General features: G+C 39.9%; 1 protein-coding gene across 6 annotated transcripts in view; it reads left to right on the top strand.

The window, feature by feature from the left end:
* The window catches only part of PCDH19 (protocadherin 19), a 95,850-nt gene that overhangs the window by 47,147 nt on the left and 34,768 nt on the right, over nt 1–13,935 (top strand). For 2 of the 6 annotated variants that reach the window (XM_006210249.4, XM_031671470.2), the window contains 2 exons: nt 6,438–6,496; nt 13,741–13,910. In XM_006210249.4, coding sequence (XP_006210311.1) covers nt 6,438–6,496; nt 13,741–13,910 — 229 coding nt within the window. Of the gene's footprint in view, nt 1–6,437; nt 6,497–13,737; nt 13,911–13,935 lie in introns of all 6 variants that reach the window. The other 4 variants (XM_006210248.4, XM_006210247.4, XM_072956192.1 and 1 more) reach the window with 3 other exon arrangements.

Here is a 13,935-nt window from a genome sequence, read left to right as displayed (position 1 = left end):
TTCATGTTTTTCTGAATGGCAGATAGTTTAACCATCCCCAGTAAGAGGTCCGTCAATTTGTGACTTCCTTACAGGTGCAGCCTATATCTTTTTTATTTTTCATCTTCAGGCTTTGGTGCATGTTTATTGAATGGATGAATTGATAAGAGCCATTTTGTTTTACGATCCTAGAATTTGGGACGCTTGAAAGGGAACATTGACATCCTTTGGATTATTCATTTCACAGATAAGTAAATTAAGGCCCCGAGAAGGATAAAGTGATTCATTCAAGACCATCAATGAGTCCGTGACAAACATGAAGAGGGAATCCAGGTCCCTCCATTATACCACATCGCTCACCGTGGTCAAACTGTGTGTGTGTGTGCACATGCACATGTGTGCGTGTGTACATGAGAATTAGTCCTGGTGTGTATGTAGGCATGGTTAGTGGAAGCTAACTTAGCTTGTTTTCCAGTTCAGGGTAAATATGAGCTTTCTAGTGATGGCAGCTCTGGGGATGGTGCATTTTATTTCATCTTCACTAATTCTTGCTTCAGCTGCTGCTGTCTGGATGGATGAGTCTTTGAATATACATTCTAGCTGGAGGCATGTTGGCTTTATTTTTATATAGAATTTACATTTTCATTTTTATGTGTCAAGGATAGGAAGGAGGAAAAAGCCATTTGTCAATTCATTTTCTAAAAATGCCTTTGTGAGGAGATGCCATTTGAACATCTAAAGCAGCGGTCACTTTCAGAAAAAGGTTATGAGTCTGATCATCTTTGATCAATAGGCACAATTATCATTATTAGACATCAGCAGTGAAAAAAAAAGAATCAGCATTTAAAAATCATTCTGCTGCGCATCTGATTCGAGATTCCAGTTTTCCTGTTTGTATTGATAAAATGACTAAGAGTGAAAAATTAAAAGGCAATAATTAGCAGATTGCAGTTACAATGCTTTTCAGTTTGATGGGACTTTGAAAGTGTAATTTAAAATGGCTGTTCATTTTCACATGAAAACCTTAAGGTTTGAGGAATCTCTGTTTTCATCTCAGCCTCTGTAACCTTTTGAAACTTTGTATTGTGACCTGGGGCTTTATGCTGCTGGGGAAAAATTCTAGCCCTGGATATCTGCATTTACTGGGCTTCCTTTTCTCCTCAGGACTGAAGCCTCTCCTGGTGATAAATGTGGTGCTGAGAGAGTCAGAGTCACTCTTCCAGAGACTAGGGCACAAGTCAGTGAACTGTAAAAGTAATGCAAAATGACAATTAAAGTAGGACATTCTGGTACCTTGGGGGCCTGAGAACATGGAAGTATTTGACTTCTGATGTGCCAGACTTATTAACATAATAACACACCACCCATCCAAAAGTCTCTCTAGAAACCTCCCATATCCAGAAAGGAGCTGGGAATTGAAAGGAGTCAGCAAAGAAGGCTCCTGAGCAGGGGAAAAACCAAACAACAAAACCCAAAACATTACACCGAAGTCCCCATGTTAAAGATCATGTAATTTTCCCCTTAGGAAAACAACATCTCAGCTGTTGACCCAGGATTTAACTCTCATTTTGTAGACTATTCTAACAAATAGAATTATAGTTTCCAAGAACACAGAAGTATCAATCTTGAAATGGAAGACGAGCTGCTTTTGATATACTAATAGCACTGAGAAGGAACAATACTGAGTGTTTTATAGCAAGTTGGTGGGAGTCATATGTTCAGAATTAAAGGCAAGAACACAAAAAATATGGTGCTTTGGGGTCAGTGGGGGTGCCGTACAGGTGCATGGTACAGTGATTTATGTTTAGAATAGTGCTCCTAAGTAACCAATAAGCAACTGTGTGATACCTTTTAAAAACAAGGCAGAATGGTTAGGATTTTAAATCAAAGTTTTAGTCCTTAGAGGAGAAAGCCCTAAGCTTTTATTTTATTTTTCTAAATTAAACCTAAACCAAGTGAGAAGTCTGCTCTCAGTGAATCCTAGGATAAAGACTTCTAATTAGAGAAAGGATTTGGGAGAAATATATTAAATGATAGGAAAGTGACTTGTTTTCCATTGAGACTGGAAATAAAAGTTTGCTCTAGACCCATTTTTGAATGTCAAAATTTAGGTTTTTCAGAAACAAATGTTGTTCTTGTCTTTTTGCTGTGTTCCTGTGTTAACTTGGCTGTCTCATTAGAATGGGGACATTTCCTAGTGAAATTAATGTGACATTTACAGAAAATTTCCCCTCTCAAATGTTTCGTGCTACTTGCCATTTAGAATACTTAGAGAGGGGATTGGAATAATGTCAAGCAAATTTTGATTAAATAAGGCTAACCAGGCGCCAATACATTCATGCAAAACAGAAAAGCTCTTTTATTATTTCTTAAAAAGTGTATTTCTGTTGTCATTCGTTAGCCTCTACTGAGATGACCTCAGCAGATAATCTGACAAAAGAGATACCATCTTCTGAGCAGCTGGGCTTGCCTTAGAAAACAGAGCACATCAGATAAAAGCCTGTGGGCAGTCTTTTGCTCAGGGGTTCTCCACTCCGGATGTATGTTAAAATGACCTGGGAAGCGTTTTAAAAAATACCAATGCTTGGGCCCCACTCCAGGCCATTTACCTCAAAATCTCTTGGAGTGGGACCTTCGCCACAGTATATATATTTAAAGTTCCCTAGTTGATTCTAATGTGTAGGTAGGGCTGAGAGCCATTGGCTTAAGACATGCAAACTATTTGTTAAGGTTATTTCCTTCTTCAAGGTGGTCTGAGTCTCATTCTTTGCTCTACCTGAAGAGTGAAAATATGTACTCTTTCAGTGCACTGGAGTTGGGTCTGAGCACACACCTTGGATCAGTACGAGTAAGAACACTTGATGTTAGGGTACATGGACCCATAATAGGTCATCTATGGCCAGTTAGCTCAGTTGTTGGACTGTAACACTAATGAGGCCAGAATAGTGTATCCTATCCAATTAGAATAATTCTTTTGCAGAGGTTGTTTCCATAACTCCAACCAAACGGCCTCACAGAGAGACCCGAGACTGATTACAAAGGCGAAAGATAATGGATGACTCAGCATAGCTCCATCCACTATGGGAAAGTCAGCTCTAGGAACTTGCCTCATGACTAGTGCTTCTACTTACCTAAGGATGCAGCATGGGTCATCTGCCTGTTACAGTTTGTGCTGGTTTGGGGAACGAAATATTTACATTTGAAGACCAGCACCCACAAGAATGGGGGAAGGTTACTCTGTTAGAGTAAAAAGTGGAGAAGGAAAGATGAGAGGGTGATAAGCTTCAGTGATACTCTCCTACCTACAGCAGCAGGTCATGCCTGGCGTATCTGCCCAGGTTAACCAATCTGTACACCACAGCAAGGGAAAGAGTCTTGTTAAGGTTTCCGTAAGCAAGCCTTCTCAACCCATTTCTTCTTTTAACTCAGTGCCTGTGAGCGGGACTCCTCAAGGTGAGATATATTCTTCCATTAGAACCAAGAAGCAGTACAGTGACCAGGGATGAAATGTGTCTGGTTTTGCTTATTTGCCCCAGCATAGAGTTCTGGGACCATGCCTGGAGGTCACGTCTCCACAGAGCTTCCATATTTGATGCACAGTGCACACAGATTGGACACTCTCATATGCAAAGCTATGCCAAATATTCTGCTTGAAAACTGGCTTCTGTAACATGACAGTGTTTTGAGATGTTGCTCATGCTTTCCCTGCAAAGCCAGTATCTTCTTTTCCTTTTTTGCATCTGTGTGTCTATCTATTAATTTTCTTGAAAAAATGATTTACTAAGTTTGGAGACTAAGATGGAATATGTGCCCATTACTCTTTTATTGCCTGAATGGGGTCAAATCCCGGATCCTTCTCGCAGATCCAGGTTCTGTAGAAAGCAGGGGATAAGGATTTCCACCGTTCTCACCGTGAACCAGGATAAATGCAATTGAAATTCCCCTTTGCATTCATGTTCTATTATGCCTGTTTTATAGAGGAGGAAAGTGAAGCACATAGAAATTAAGTAATTTGCCCAAGGTTGCACAAACTAATAATTAGACTCCTGAGTGCTTGATCAATTCCCTGTTTTATCTGGATAGAATGCTTTTGAGGGGGTAGAAGACTTCCACTTATTAAATTATATATTGTACTGAATATCACAGAAGAGCACATTTACTCAACACCATTTTTACCTTTTATGTTGGCATAAGGAATTAATTCAAGAAATGCTTGTTGGTTGACTGACTGATGGATAACCTCTTCTAGTATTGTATTCCCAAGGCAGCTTCAAGTTTGCATCCTCCTCCTCCTGTAATTATGTTTGCAAACATTTTGGCATCCATTTTCTTATGAAAAATTAGAAATGAACTGACCCTTTTGATTTTCACTCTCCCAATCCATTCCTACCAACAACACCAAAACTTACTTATGGTTTTCATTAAAGGGGATTTTACTAGATAAAAGCAGCATGAGTGGATATTACACAGCTTATCTTCAAATGAAGGCCATGTGGAGGGCATGGACATGCCTGAGTAAGTACAGGACAATGGTGGGATTTAGTTTTCTTCTCCGAAGGCTCTCCTTCTTTCTCCCACCTACTCCGCACTCATTCCCACCTACTCTAGATACCTAGGTTCCCTATCCTGACTCTTGGCTGTTTGGTGCTCATGTGGTACTTATGTTACCAAGAGAGCAGGTTCTTGTCTCATCGCAGGAAGAATTCAGAAATGAGACACAGAGGTCAAGAAAGCAAAGCGAGGATTTAGTAAGTGATAGTATGCTTTCAAGGGGAGAGCAGGCAGACTCAGGTGAGTAGCGGTGCTGAGTTTCTTTGGCAAACTGGTTACATGAGGTGTGAAAATGAATGAGTGGACTATCCATTGAGGAGGGAGGGGTTTGGGGTCGTATTTCCTGATTTTCATCACAGCTCCACCTTCCTGAAGGGAGGAGGGATTTTTGTCTTTATTTAATCTGGATGGGAAGGGTCATGATGTCACTGCAGTTTAGGTACTTCTAATCTGCAAGGCTGATTTTATTGTAATGAGGGCATAATGAGGAAAAGGTTATATTTGGATGAGAGCATAAAAGGTTACATTTGGACACAGGAGATTCCTGCCTTATCCCACCTTTCTTTATCTGCCTCCAAGACACTTGTCACCCCAAAATGTGTGATTTCTTATGAGTCCAGAGGTTCCTGCTTTCCTCTGTCGGCCCAAGGACCCCCATTGTTCACAAGATGTGTGGTTTCCTGCCATTTGGCCCATGCCCCCTTTCTCTGCTCCTAACTAGCTACCTGCCTGCTCTAACAGATCTGCCATCACCTGCCCTGTTCTCTTCTCTACCAAACTCTGATCTTGAAACCAAAAGCTGCATCTAAGAGCCGAGCACAGTTAATGTGTGGCACGTAGTCATCTGAAAGGAATCTGCTATTTTGTTAGCTAGACAGCTATTGTGTTTCCTTTCCCAGGCACTTTCAGTGGGTGATTTCAGAAGGCCCTAAGGAATGGTGAGAATGGTAAAGATTTCAGGTAGACTGGCAGGAGATGTGTTGGGGCATTTTTTAGTTTATACAATGGTTCAGTGAGAGTAGTACTCTAGCGTTGGAGGTAAGATCCCCTTTATTAGGACTTTTGGTTACTCCAGTGTCGACTTTCCCCTGCGTTCCCACCTTCTAAGTCTGCCCCTCTTCCATCCCCCCAACCACCGGATGCTCCTCAGCTGTTTTCCCATCGCTTTCATCTGGCAGGTATTCTGCACTGGCTTTTGTAAAGCCGTTGCTCAGGCAGTCTGCTATAACCAGATTAGACAGTGGTGTTTTAATGATAGGAGCTGAGACAGGGGGTTGCTTGCAAACTTCATGTTTCACATGAAAGGCTCTGGCACCCCCTGTGGACTGCCCTTCACCCTGTTTTCGGCATCACACTTGTTTGCCTTTATGTCTGTGATAAAACGGAGGCCTTTCTGTATAACCAGTGCTGAGCAAAATGTCTTAAAACAAAGGGAAGTGCAGAGTTTAAATCCACAGTGGGGGATTACCTTGCCTGCATTTCCATATCTATGGAATAAACGTTTTAACATGTTAATTATCTACTACTAATAAAAATACCTTTGAACTTCCAGTCAATTTGATGGGCACAGAATTGTGTCCACTGGGGAATGGGAAGCAATTAGTTTCTGTAAAGATTTTGGGTCATGCTGTATCTTCCCTGAGTGGTTGCATGGTCGGTAGCCAGGCATATTCTAGCGGATGTTTGTGTCAAGTTCATCTTGGTCTGCCTGGGAAAGCTGCCTCCACAGAGCCCCCGGGGCCCCTAGGAGATGGAAGGCACTCCTTAGGCTCTTGCCCTACTATGGCCTCAGTTTCTGATTCATTCATTGCCTCTTGCCCAGTAGAAAAATTCCTCCTAAGTAGGACAGTTTGGCTCTTTTCATGAATCAATTTCGTAACCTTTAAAATTTTTTTTCCCCATTGCAGACTGAAAACTACTCTTTTGACTCGAACTACGTGAACAGCCGAGCCCATTTAATCAAAAGGTATGTTGGTTTGCTTGCCTATTTCGACAACTAAGCCTGATTTAATATAAAAAGCAAAAAGATTAATTTTTTCAATGATATCCTTTTCAGATTATAAAATGAAAATACCTATCTCTTTGTAGTAGAAAATTAGGAAAATTCAGAAAAGCATAAAAAAAATCTAAATAAAAATAACCCAAGACAATCACTGTTGGCATTTTATCATGTTTTTTTTTATATAAATGTATACATAAACAATTTAAAAAAATAAAATTGGGATCATTTTAAAATACAGTTGTATGTGATGATTTAGAAATCTAATATTAGAAAACAGATACATTCAAAATCATGTTGATATCAAAATTCTTGTTGCTCTTCACTTTAAATAGAGGCCTTAACATTTATCTCACGTGTAACTTCTAGTGAATTTCAAGATTACTGTTCTTTTGACAACTTTGAAATCATTTTAAGGATATTTTAATGACAGAGAAGCGAATTCTTTACCTTTAAAAAACTTTGTAGATGAGAGAGGGAAAGAAAAGATATTTGCCTTATTTAATAAATCTTGAAATGTTTAGAAGTGTTTCTTTATTTTTAAATGTTTATTGAAGTATAGTCAGTTTGCAATGTTGTGTCATTCTGGTGTACAGTATAATGTTTCAGTCATACATACACATACATATATTCCTTTTCATATTCTTTTTCATTATAGGTTACTGTAAGATATTGAATATAGTTCCCTGAGCTATACAGTAGAAACTTGTTTATCTATAGAAGTGTTTCCAATGAAGCATTCAAAGCTGAGATTTGTGTGAATGGTTGGTCATAACTCAGTTATTCATGGAGCCACAATGTATGTGAATACAGAGCAGAATACTGCCAAGGAAGGTTGCATCTGGTGCCGTGGGCACTGACGTGCCCAAGGCCGGCAAGACAAGGGTTTCAGAGAGTCCTCTAAGCAGAGAACTTCTTGCGCAGAAAAACCATTACTGACCATTCAGATGATGCCTTTATTACTTTTTGATGCAAACATCGTCTTGAATGGTCCAGTGGTTATTCTGCAGCTAAAATTGAACTCTGCGTGTGTTTGTTAAAATAATAGAAATGAAATAGAAAGGCAAGCAGGGTATGTTAGGGCTGCAGTAGAGAAGATCGGAAAATTCTATTATTTTGCTGGCTCTAATCCCATAAATTTGTATCACTAGAAGGGTAGGATTCAAGGAATAAACTAGTTGGTTGTGCAAACAACTTTAATTCATATCTAATTTAATTCACGATGCTGCAATAACCTCTGAAAACATGTTAGATTTATCTGTACTGGTCTGGAACTGCTTGCGACCTTAAGTGATGATTGTTAATTATCTGAAAATGGATAGCTCAGTATTAACAGTCATAGCACTGTTTGCAATTTTTTTGAGGGGTGGGGAGGAATCTATTTTGAATATTTTCTTGGCCCACAGAATAAAAACAAAAGGTGAGGAATTCAAAATTATCCGACTGATTTGTTTTACGAGGGAAAAAAAAAACCCTCTTTTTGTGCACTGATTAGAGTAACTTTGCCACAGAAATCTGCTTTGTTTTCTGCTTCAGAACAGTTATTTCAAAGCTCCTTTGTTTTATTTTAAAACTTCTGGTAAAACAGTGACTTGCCTTATCCTCACAGGTCCCTTGGGCTAGCTCTGGGTACCTGGGAATTCTATGCCTAGGTTTAACTCAGAGCATGAGCCGGATTTTAATAGCATGGGAGAAAGCTAAGACTCCTAGGGACCCTCACCATCTTGGTCAGACCTGAATATCCCACGCACAAGGCAAACTGATGAGATGAAAACTTACATTCAAACATTTAGCTTTTGGGATACACGTATTTCCACAGCAGCTTTGGGACTCACTAGAACGTCTGATTTTGATTAATTACTTTATATATTTTTGTCTACACAAACATACACACAAAAGGCACAACCTGGACTTAAGAGGCCTTCGGTGGAAAAAAAAAATGTCCTGATGTTGCCTGAAATCAAAGAGAGTGGCTTTTTACTACCTTGATGAAGAGGAAACATCTGAAAGCTCAGGAACACATGCATTTTTGCCAGGTTCTGTTTTTGGCACCTTGAGGGCTTTGGAAAACCACAAAGGCCTTGGAATTTATGGGATCAATTGAATTTAGACAAAGCACAATACCTGGAAAGACACAGGGAATCTTGTGTGCTATGCTTTTTTTGAGGGGACTAACCGTTTTAAATGTAAAACGTGTGGAAAATGTTAAAAGAGAGTGGTGACTCATGCCAGGTGATAAGACCATACCATGCAAACCGTGTTCAGATAGCTCATGGTGATGTTTCAAAGGCATTTTGCTGTATGTGGTTTCTTGCGGATCCATTTACATGCATGGAAAAAGCTCCTGGCCAAAGAATTCTGAATGTAATTATCAGTTTTAATTTTATTATCATGTCCCTGTTTCTTTACATGACAAACCAATTTCAGGCCAACTTTGAGAAATTCTTTTCCTATCCGTTTTCTCTTTGTCTATTCATTTTTTTTTCTCATCCAAGGATGCTCATTGGGCCCTTCTTTTTGGCATTCTCCAGCAATTGTTCTCTGTCTTACAGGCAGCCTTTTTTTTTTTCCCCTCTCTCTCTCACATCTATCTACCTCCAGTAAACCAATGGAAAGCTAGATGGCAAGGGGGTTCTTCTAGCACAAATCAATGTTGAGAAGGGTGAAGAGTAGATTTGGAAGGCAAACAGGAGATGTGTGGCACATTCCTCATAATCTACACTGAGGAATCTAGCGTTATATTTCTGTAGGTTTTTTACATCACCTGTAACCTGCAGGTGCATTCAAGGCTTATGTCAGAGTCCCAGATTAACAAGCCGAGACAGTATGGAATTTTTTTCTGGATGGACTTCCTTCCTGCTATGTTTGTTTCCTTGCTATCATCTCAAAGCAAGGAAAGCCAGCAGTGGTACTTGGCCCCTGCTGCAACACTGTCTTTCCTCGTACCACTTCTCTGTGCTGCTGTCTGATATCCACTCCTGCAGTGCTTTTTGAGCAGTATCAAGCAGGGCATGAGGCTGGAGCTCCAAGAAAATAAAACAGGAAATGAACGTGATACTAAAGCAGTGAGGGGGAAAAAAATGAGCATTGGCTCCTAAACCATGCATGGCACTTTCCTTTTCCACCCAAATTGTCCTGGGGTTTTTCAGCACCTGGTATGGTGCCTTGTCTATAACAAGTGCTGGCACCTGTTTATTGAATGAATGGATGAAAGATGTTGAAAAAAACCTCAGCATTTTCCGATTGAAAACTAGCATGAATCGCCCCTTTAAGCCAGCAATTTCTGCCCTTTAACATGCATTAGAACACCTGGGAGGCTTGTTAAATGCAGAGTCTCTAGCTCCATCCCTAGAGAATCTCTAGTTTTCACAGGTTCCCAAGGTGACTTGTGATACAGGTGGTCCAAGAACCACTCTGGAATCTTCTTTATGTCTTTAAAATATAGTTACAGTACTCATTTGACTTTCACTCCCTTCCTGTTCTTACTCTCAGAAGGTATTTCCTGGATATGTGGTGTGACCTCCTAGCAAATATGACCTTTTGGATAATTCTGTCTTTTGGAAAAGTTTCTGATATTTTAAAGGGTAAAGATGAGTCAGAATGTTATTAACATTCATTCATCAAGAATTTTCAGAGTAACTATTATGTGCAGAGTTTTGTTCTAAAGTTTTTTCTCTTCAAACAAACTTATCCCTCTGTTGACCACCAGAGCAAGTAATAGAAAGATTTGTATTTACAATACCACTGAAAAAGAACCCTAATTTATTGTCCCACAAAAGTTGGTTTACAAGTCTTTCATCTCCCAAGAGGTACACAGGTAATAAAGCAAGTGAAATCAGCATTTTTTATGCCTGGCATAAATTGTAATTTGTTTTGGGTGAGTGGCCATTTACCAGGCTGTTATACAATTTGCAGCATCTTGCTTACTGAGTCTTAAACTGCCTTACAGAAATCCATTCATTAAGCCACTAAATGTCCTTACAAGATGAGAGTAAGTGTACTTAGTTTGTCATATGGGCAAACTGACTTTAAGCAAGTTAACTATTCTAAGGTTTGGGGAAAGGGAGTTAATACCCCTTGCTTTTTCTTTAGAGAATACATGAGTTCTCAAACTCATACTACCAGTCCCTTAAATCCTAGTAGCCAGTTCTTCCCTATTTTATTATTTCTCTTCTTTCTACCTAAAAAATAAAAGCTCTGAGGTGGTTTATAATATTCAGCTGCATATGAAAATGATGATCAAATTTTAAAAAGACAGATCCAAAACCAATTAGAAGAATCTAAAGAGAGATCCCTGGCACTAACTCACTGCAATTTAACATTATATTTACCTTGAAGCATTTGAGTAGCCAAGACAAAATGGTAAGTACACTAGAGCATAGTGTTCTCATTTTTCGATAAAGGAAGGATACACATGGGACAGGAGAATTGTTTTCCTGTTCCTGAATTTTACAAGAAACTAACAGTGGAGAATGTCTGACTATAGTTTTTCAGAAGATTTAGAAACCTTTATATATGCATTTCCTATATCAATCCTATAAAAAGACTATGGATATAATATTTAATTGTAACTCAAGTAACATATTAACATATATGGGAGAAATGATAAAAAAAGATAAACAATAACCATTTATTGAACATTTGTGTGTACGTGGTACTTCATGGGGAGTGTCTCAATGAGTTCGCAAAATGGCCTTGTGAAGGAGGTTTTAGCAAATACATTTTACAGATGAGGGAATCAAGGCACAAAGACATTAGCCATCAGGCCCAGGGTCCCATAGATGCAGTGGCAGATTATGGATTATCACTTGTACTAATGACTCCCAAGTTCAATGTGCTTTCCATTACAGTCAGGAGATCTAACCTGTTATAGGAATAGAGTTTAAAGAACCTAGAGGAGTGGTTCTCCACTGGGGATGATTTGGCAATGTCTTCAGACCTTTTTGGTTGTAACTTCTGGGAGGGGCTCTACTGGTATCTAGTGTGTAGAGGCCAGGGATGCTGCTAAACACCCTGCAATGCACCGGCCAGCCTCCGACAACAAAGAAGCCCAAAATGTCAACAGTGCCCAGGTTGAGAAACTTTGCTCTAAGGAATGGTTGATTGCATTGTCCTTATTCGCTACCTCTCACCATCATATATCACAAATAAGTTTTGGCAACTGCTGAACTGCAGTCAATTCAGGGTTGAATTCTCTGGCTTAAGGTAACAATTTTGTATTCTGGATTAAAGAAATATTCATATGCTTCCGATACCAGAAATACACCTTGAAAAATTATTCGTTATAAAAATGTAGAAGCCAGTAACATCATCTAGGAAGGTCATTTCCTGTCTCCTAAGGTGCCAGGGTGCATGTGGGCAGGACCAAATTTTTTAATAAAAAACAAACTTTGAATCTGGTCAAGCTGTGGGATTGGTTTTTACAGGAAGCCTCAAAATCTTTGCCCTCAAGCTAGAGATGGTGACACAATTTAAAGCATGTGTTTCCAATTGGTCTTAATGACCATAAAAGACTCATAGGATGATTGGTGTTTGAATAGAACTGCATCCTGGTGGGTCCCCAGGGCTGAGTAGCTGCATGACATAATTTGGAGGAGCTGAGTGAGTTGGCCTATTGAATGATTTTAGTTTTAATACAGTTGATTCTCAGTTATTCTTCCTGAAAATAATTAGCAAACAGGTCAATGCTTCACCCTCTTCTGCCCTTCATTTTCTGATAATTATGGCTTTCCAGTTACTGCCCTTTTGATCTTTTCCTTTTCATATTCAGGGCAGCAGGCGTTCTACATCTAGGTTGGTCATATGTTAAAAATCTGCTGTGATTCCTTTTGACCAAATGTGGAGAATGACAATGTAGCCATTGTGTACACGGCATAGCTCTTCATCATATGTACCGAATGTTCTTATCAAAGCCTCAGAGAGCCAGGCCTGTGGATGTTCAAGGTTGAGCGGATCAAGCGAGTTTGCAGTGTCATCTCCACAGGGCTCCCTTTTCAGAGGTACAGGAGGTCTGTTGGGACTTGTCCTAATTCACAAGTGTGCCATTCTCCCTTGTTGAGACAACAACACATTTTCTTGAGTGTGCCTTTGCTGCTTCCTTGCTGACTAGGGAGTGGATTCACCATTCACTAGGTATTTCAGATGCATAATTTATGGTCCATGGTGCAGCACAGCTGCAGACTCTGTCAGGACATACAAAGTATTAGGAAGAGCAGATGGGGCCTCTATGGATGTACCTTATGTATTATTCTCTACCTCGTGAGAAATGGTGTGGGGTTCTTGGATCGTGTGCTTACTGCATTGAATGGTGGATTGATTTAATAAGTGCAAGGAAAATTTACCTACAAACTCTTGAGCTGAAGGTGCCATGTTCTTAGCATAACAACACTCACGATTTCATTCAAGCTTACTCTCTGGTTCTCACTTTTATCCTACTTTCTATGCACCAAGGCTCCCCTCTTTTCAGCTCCTGCGTCTCCTCTATTTCTTTGAATCTGGCCCTCAGCCTGTCTCAGTTAAAACAGACTTGAATACTCTGATCCAGACAACCTTTTCTATTTTAATTGTATTACCTCGATTTCTGCCACTTTCATTTGCATAGCTGATTAGCAGGCATAGTGGTTAAGGATGCAGGCTCTGGGGCTAGATGGCCTGGCTTGGTTTTAGATCTCCAACATTTATACCCACTGTGTGACCTTGGACAAGTTATTTAACTTCCATGTGCCTCTGTTTTTTCATCTGTGAATGTGGATATTCATAGCGCCTTTCCGTCATAGAGTTATGATGAGTAAAAAAGTTAATTCATATCAAGCACTTATTACAGTGCCTCATGCACAGTAATCCCTCAGTAAACATTAGCTATGATTGTTTTACTTTGATTGTGTAAGAAGAGAATAAAAAAACCCTTCTGAAATGATGATATTTTTTGCAGGTGGTTGTTTCAGAGTTGTAGCTTCTTCCGCCTCGCCCGTAGTGACGCACTGAAGATAAGTGAATGAAAGTATTAGCTGCATCACCATCCAGTAGTGGGAACCTCTCTACAGTGTTGAGTTCCACGGTCTTTAAACAGAAATTTCTCTTCCTTCTACCCTGTTGGACAATCCAGTCACTGTTGGCCTCACCACAGAGCTGACATCATCCCGGCTCTGAAAGGTTTTCGAAAATCAGATCTATCACAGTTACAAATTGTCGTTCTTTTTTCAACCCAGCAGCTCCACCTTCAAGGACTTGGAGGGCAACAGCTTGAAGGATAGCGGCCATGAGGAGAGCGACCAGACCGACAGTGAGCATGATGTCCAGCGGAGCCTGTATTGTGACACTGCCGTCAATGATGTGCTGAACACCAGCGTGACCTCCATGGGATCTCAGATGCCTGACCATGGTAAGGGCTGATTGGATGTAAGTTG

Source organism: Vicugna pacos, chromosome X, assembly GCF_048564905.1.
Source record: "Vicugna pacos chromosome X, VicPac4, whole genome shotgun sequence".
NCBI lineage: Eukaryota > Metazoa > Chordata > Mammalia > Artiodactyla > Camelidae > Vicugna > Vicugna pacos.
The sequence above is the reverse complement of the archived record's forward strand: the minus strand, read 5'-3'. Positions and strand labels throughout refer to the sequence as shown.